This window comes from Otolemur garnettii, unplaced genomic scaffold (assembly GCF_000181295.1).
Source record: "Otolemur garnettii isolate 467f Iridium unplaced genomic scaffold, OtoGar3 scaffold00100, whole genome shotgun sequence".
In the NCBI taxonomy this organism is placed as follows: domain Eukaryota; kingdom Metazoa; phylum Chordata; class Mammalia; order Primates; family Galagidae; genus Otolemur; species Otolemur garnettii.
In genome coordinates this window covers 5,960,553-5,966,534 of record NW_003852495.1, presented here as the reverse complement: position 1 = coordinate 5,966,534, position 5,982 = coordinate 5,960,553, and the positions used below count along the sequence as shown (strand labels likewise).

The following is a 5,982-nucleotide window of genomic DNA, read 5'->3' as shown; positions in this document are numbered from 1 at the left end:
GTCACAAAAAAAAAAAAAAAAAAAGCTGGGCATTGTGGCCAGTGTATGTAGTCCCAGCTGCTTGGGGAGGCTGAGGCAAAAGAATTGCTTGAGCCCAAGAGTTTGGGGTTGCTGTGAGCTGTGACGCCAAAGCACTCTAACCAAGGGTGACATAGTGAGACTCTGTCGCCAAAAAACAAACCAAAAAAAAACTCTAGTGAGGGACAGTGCCTATGGCTCAAAAGGGCAGGGCACCAGCCCCATATGCCAGAGGTGGTGGGTTCAAACCCAGCCCCAGCCAAAAAAAAGAAAAAAAAGCTCTAGTGAACTCTAGTGATAGTTCATCCTTAAGGAAGTAAATTCCATCCTGAAGCTAAATTGTCTTTTCTGCAAAATGGGGATAATTATACCATCTTCCCAGCCTTACTTTACTGATTTAACTCATCATTCAACAATGATTCACTGAGTATCCTCTCTGTTCCAGGCATTGTTCCAGGTGCTAGGGACACCATAGTGAACTAGACTGAGAAAAATTTCTGCCCTCATGGCACTCTAATTAAGGGAGACAGATAATAAAGCAGACCAAGGAGAAAAACCCAGAGTATGTCAGAAGGTGTTACGAGCCAATGATAAAAATCTAAAATAAAGCAAAAAAGGGAAAAGGAGTGAGGCTAAAATTTTATATTGAGGCCAGTGAAGTCTTCACTAGGAAGGTAACACCTTAAGTGAACACTAGAAGGAAGCAGGGTACAGTGTCTCACACCTGTAATCCTAGCACTTTGGGAGGCTGAGGTGGGTAGATTGCCTGAGCTCAAGAGTTTGAGATCAACCTAAGCAAGAGCGAGACCCCATCTCTACCAAAAATATAAAAGTCTGCTGGGCATCATGGTAGGCACCTGTAGTCCCAGCAACTGGGGAGGCTTAGGCAAGGGGATTGCTTGAGCCCAAGAGTTTGAGGTTGCTGTGAGCTATGATGTTATGGCATTCTACCCAGAGTAACAGAGTAAGACTCTGTCTGAATAAAAAAAGGAAAAGACTGGAAGGAACAGGTGAGTCATGTAGACATGTATGAAAATAACCATATAGCATATGCAATGGCCCTGTGGTGGAGCTCACCTGGGAGGTCTAAGGTACACTGTGGGAGACTGACTGAGGTGGTGGCATCAGGATACAAACAATGATGTAAAGTGATGCACAAAGCAGTCCCCTGTGCTCTGGCTTGTCCCAACCTGTCCCACCTCATCAGCCACCATGACCCACCCCATGTGTTTAGGCCTCTGTATACTTCTGTTCCTGCCACCTGGCATGTCTTTCCCACCTACTCCCATATGTCACCCTTTCCTCATCCTTCAAATCCCAGCTGAGATATTTCTTCTAGGAAGCCTTCTCTGATTCTTCAAAGTGGAGTCAGGTACCTCATCTAGGTGCCCCATCCCCTGGGCTTCCTGATCCTAACCCAGACTACTCTAGGCTGTCACTATCTGGTGATGGGTCTGCCTCTCACGATGCTGGGCTGGGGGTTCCATGAAGTTAGGACCTATCTTGAGTATCACATAAGGCAAAGCACTGCAAATATTTGTTGAATAAGTAAATGAATGAGGGTAGGGAGGCCTCACGTGGATGCGGCAGCCATCATCTACAGGGTAGGAGCCCAGCAATGCATCTTCCTGATCCAGCTTGCTGTAGAACGTGTCGTCAGGACCATACAGCTCCAGTTCCATGCAGGAAGCAGGGCTGCCCACCACCAGCTCCAGTTTACACTGCAAGGACAGTGTAGGGTGAGGAGAAAGGCTACCAGTGGCCCCGCCCTCTTCCTTGAGGCTCTGCCACTTGTAGCAATAAATTCTCACCCCATCCTGCTCCTCCAAAAGACCCACCACTTAGGACACACAAAGTCCCGCCCCTCTCCGGCCTCTGCTAGTACCCTCACTCTCTGGACCACTTGATTTTCCCCTAGCCCCGCCCCCACCCTCTGGAATCTGGCGTTCACTCTGGACCAGCCCCACCGCCGCCCCATCCCGGGTCTCTGCATCCTCAGATTATCTCTGGACCCGCCCTATTGCTCTCTAGCCCCTCCCCGCGTTCGGGAAGCTCCTCCATTTCTCCTTTGCCCCGCCCCTCCCGACCCCGCCCCCACGGCCACACCTTGAACTCAGCGATGGTGAGGCTGCGACTGTACCGCTTCTGAGAGCGGAAGCTGTTAAGGGAGCTGCTGATAAAAACGGTCACTGTGGGCGCCGTGATCCCCGTCACCTCCATGTCGCCGCACCCTGCCGGGGCCCACAGCCCGGTTCTGCCGCCTCACACCGGCTCCGCAGCCGCCGCCGCCGCTTCTGGGATGTTAGTCCCGCCCCCTTATCCAGACCTGACCAATCCACGCTGTCCTGCAACAAGGGTCTGCCAATCGCCGTTGTCTCTTCGCTGCAGCCAGGAAGAGAGGGCTCCCATGTTCTTGGGTCGCCCCAGCCAATCCAGAGAGGTCTTCCATGGTTCCCAGTTCTTCCAATAGTGGCACGAGAAGCGGCCCGGGCGGACAAGCCAAGGCTGAAGCCAAGAGGAAGGACTGGCATGAGGTATCCTGGTTGCGAAGGGTAACCTCGCGCATGTGCACTGGCCTCCAGCCAAGCAGAGAACAATGGCTTCTTCCGTTTTTGCTTACAGCTTTGCAGATTACACTGAGCATCGTTTTCCCGGCTCTTGTACCAAATCCATACTATTCTGTAAACTGGGGAGGAGAGACCCAGAAACTGGAAGCAATCTAAGAAGTCTAAGACATAAGAAGATTGAAGCAAAGCAATCAACCTCAGCGCGGAGAGAACCTGGCACTAGGCTGCTGGGAGAACGTACTTGAGCTCAACTCCGCCCCTCTTTTGGCGAAGCAACTAGGTCTGACCCTCCCCGCGACCAGTAACGCGGCGGAGCAAGCGCAGAAGACGCTGCGAGCTGTGTGTAGTAGCCATGGAACCAGACGGGACCTACGAGCCGGGCTTCGTGGGTATTAGGTTCTGCCAGGAATGGTGAGGCTCCTGGAGCAGATGTGGAAAGGGAGCCAGGAATAGCTCTAGGACTGATTTCTGACCTCCTCTCCCCACAGTAACAACATGCTGTATCCCAAGGAGGACAAGGAGAACCGTATTCTGCTCTACGCGGTGAGCACGAGCCCGCGGAGCGCCCATCTTCCTCTACCATAATAGTCTACCGGTTCCCAGCGCGGCCCCGCCCTACCCCGTGTAACACCTACTCCCTGTTCGCACCTAATTACCCCTACCCCGGGGATTAACGTCAGGACTTTATCCCGGAGTTCTTGCGGGGATCATTTTGTCCCTCCCAGTCCCAACTCTCTTGTGACTGTCTTACATCCCCGCCCGCCCTTTCTCAGTGCAGGAATTGTGATTACCAGCAAGAAGCTGACAATAGCTGCATTTACGTCAACAAAATCACGCATGAAGTGGAGTGAGTGGAGGGACCAGAGCTTGGGGGAGGGAGTGTTGACTTTGGAGGCCGATCTAAGCATAATTATTCATCCTGCTATCCCTGCAGCGAGCTGACCCAGATCATCGCTGACGTGTCCCAGGACCCCACGTTGCCACGGACCGAGGATCACCCGTGCCAGAAGTTGGTACTGGGGAGGGAAAGTGGCTCACCCTCACTGGGCAGAGAGGGGAGGAGGGAAGGGTGCCAAGCTCTGTGTGATGAACCCATCCTCTCAGGTGTGGCCACAAGGAAGCGGTGTTCTTCCAGTCACACAGTGCCCGGGCCGAGGTGAGTGGCACAGCTGCTTTCTATCTGGGGCTTAGTGGTTTCTGGGGGTGGTGATACCAATATTGGTGTGACAATGCCCATCCTGAAATTCTGGGCCAGACCTTTACTGACTGGGAGTATTCTCATGTACATTTTGGGTGAGGGACTGCGGGGTGGAGGGTTCCATGTTGTACCTTACCTTGGTTACAGATCTTTTCCAATCATATGTCCTTTCCGCTAGGATGCCATGCGCTTGTACTACGTGTGCACAGCGCCACACTGCGGCCACCGCTGGACTGAGTGACACCCTTCTCCCCCAAATTAATAAATGCTAGGTTCTGTGCGTGGGTTTCCTGTGTTTATTTGCCGCAGGGGGAGGACACGGGTACACCCTCTCAGGTGGCGCGGTGTAGGGCACAGTGCTGTGCGTAGGCATCGGGCCTGGCACTGGTGAAGCCGCAATCCTCGCACACGTGGAGCTTCTCCCGGCGCTCACGGTAAGCGTAACTGGCCGGCTGCCCATGCACCTTAGCGAGATGAGCTTCGAGGGAGCAGCGCTGTGTAAATGCTTTCCCACAAGCACTGCACCGGAAGGGCCGTATCCCTGCACAAATAGGGTGAGGGATGGAGAGGCAGTGACCGCTGTAGTAAAGCCTTCCTGTCCTGCCTTCCAATGTTCAGCGTTCAGTCTCTATTCCAAGCTCTTCAGCCTTCCCGCCTGTGACCCACCATCTGCATCCTCACTTTTCCTCACCAGGATGTCCCTTCCCCTGCGGGTACATTCCTTTGCACCCTTCAGTCTGGGGCTTGAATCTGTAACTAGCACCCATTTTCACTGCACTCCTTATCAGGCCTCTACCTTGGTACCACCCTACACCCACCTGCTGGGGTCTGAAGTACCCCATATCTCAAACTTCCCGATGGCTGTGTCCCTGCCCTAAGTACACAAACACTGGAAATTCCACATCCCTGGTATATCTATAGGATTCTATCCCCACCTTGGTCCCAGAAGCCCTTCCTGTCCCTGCTATGGCTTACCAGTGTGAGTCCTCATGTGGCGCTTGAGGTCGAAGGCGTCATGAAAGCCCTTGCCACAACAGTGGCACACGTGGCGGCGTGCTGGGCTGTGGCACTTGAGGTGCCGCGTCAGCATGCGCTGCAGTGGGAAAGCCTTGGGACAAAGTGGGCAGCCAAGCTTCCCTGGGCCCCTTGGAGCAGAGGCCAGGGTGCCCTGTGTGGGCTGCTGGAGGGATATAGGAGTTAGTTCCTCTGGCTAGACCCTTCTTAGTCTTTACTACTCTACGAACAAGTATTTGTGGAGTGCTCAGAGCCAAGGAAGACTAGGAAGACCAGAACCGCATTAGTGTGAGTGCATGTGACTCTTCCCAAGTTAGTTCTCACTGACTCCCCAGGGCCTTCCCTTACCATCCATCACCCTTATCTTCATTTCTCCATCACATTCACATCGGTCCATCTTCTCATGTAACATATGTATTTATTTATTCATTTGTTTTGAGACAGAGTTTCACTTTGTTACCCCTACTAGAGTGCAGTGGCATCATCATAGCTCACTGCAACCTCAAACTCCTGGGCTCAAGTGATCCTGCCTCAACCTCTGAAATAGCTGGGATTACAGGGATGTGCAACTACGATGCCACAGCTAGTTTTTCTTTCTTTTTTTTTTGAAACAGAGTCTTACTTTGTTGCCCTTGATAGAGTGCTGTGGCATCATAGCTCACAGCAAGCTCATACTCTTGGGCTTGGATGATTCTCTTGCCTCAGCCTCCCAAGTAGTTAGGACTATAGGCACCTGCCATAATGCCTGGCTATTTTTTAAGAAACAAGGTCTCGGCTCGGCGCCTGTGGCTCAAGCGGCTAAGGCACCAGCCACATACACCTAAGGTGGCGGGTTCGAATCCAGCCCGGACCTGCCAAACAATAATGGCTGCAACCAAAAAATAGCCGGGCGTTGTGGCAGGTGCCTGTGGTCCCAGCTACTTGGTAGGCGTAGGCAGGAGACTCGCTTGAGCCCAGGAGTTGGAGGTTGCTGTGAGCCCTGAAGCCATAGCACTCTACCCAGGGGGACAACTTGAGGCGCTGTCTCAAAAAAAATAAATAAAAAAAGAAACAAGGTCTCGCTCTGGCTCAGCCTAATCTCGAACCTGTGAGCTCAGGCAATCCACCACCTGCCTCAGCCTTCCAGAGTGCTAGGATTACAGGTGTGAACCACTGCACTCAGCCTTTTCTTTCTGTTTTTTTTTT

At 52.6% G+C, this 5,982-nt stretch overlaps 3 protein-coding genes across 3 annotated transcripts in view; 1 reads left to right on the top strand and 2 right to left on the bottom strand.

The window, feature by feature from the left end:
• The window catches only part of TBCB (tubulin folding cofactor B), a 7,608-nt gene extending 5,121 nt beyond the window's left edge, over positions 1–2,487 (bottom strand). The window contains exons 1-2 of the mRNA XM_012809140.2: positions 2,125–2,487; positions 1,596–1,739 (exon numbers count right to left, since the gene is read on the bottom strand). Coding sequence (XP_012664594.1) covers positions 1,596–1,739; positions 2,125–2,238 — 258 coding nt within the window. The 5' untranslated portion in view covers positions 2,239–2,487. The remainder of the gene's footprint in view (positions 1–1,595; positions 1,740–2,124) is intronic.
• A 259-nt stretch (positions 2,488–2,746) lies between these two features.
• POLR2I (RNA polymerase II subunit I) lies at positions 2,747–4,067 on the top strand. The gene is made up of 6 exons (XM_003796121.3): positions 2,747–2,996; positions 3,074–3,128; positions 3,359–3,432; positions 3,520–3,594; positions 3,690–3,741; positions 3,962–4,067. Exons 1-6 carry the CDS (start codon positions 2,938–2,940, stop codon positions 4,022–4,024), a joined length of 378 nt encoding a protein of 125 aa, XP_003796169.1. The 5' UTR covers positions 2,747–2,937; the 3' UTR covers positions 4,025–4,067.
• The window catches only part of OVOL3 (ovo like zinc finger 3), a 3,169-nt gene continuing 1,252 nt past the window's right edge, over positions 4,066–5,982 (bottom strand). Inside the window, exons 3-4 of the mRNA XM_012809098.1 lie at positions 4,759–4,963; positions 4,066–4,324 (exon numbers count right to left, since the gene is read on the bottom strand). Coding sequence (XP_012664552.1) covers positions 4,116–4,324; positions 4,759–4,963 — 414 coding nt within the window. The 3' untranslated portion in view covers positions 4,066–4,115. The remainder of the gene's footprint in view (positions 4,325–4,758; positions 4,964–5,982) is intronic.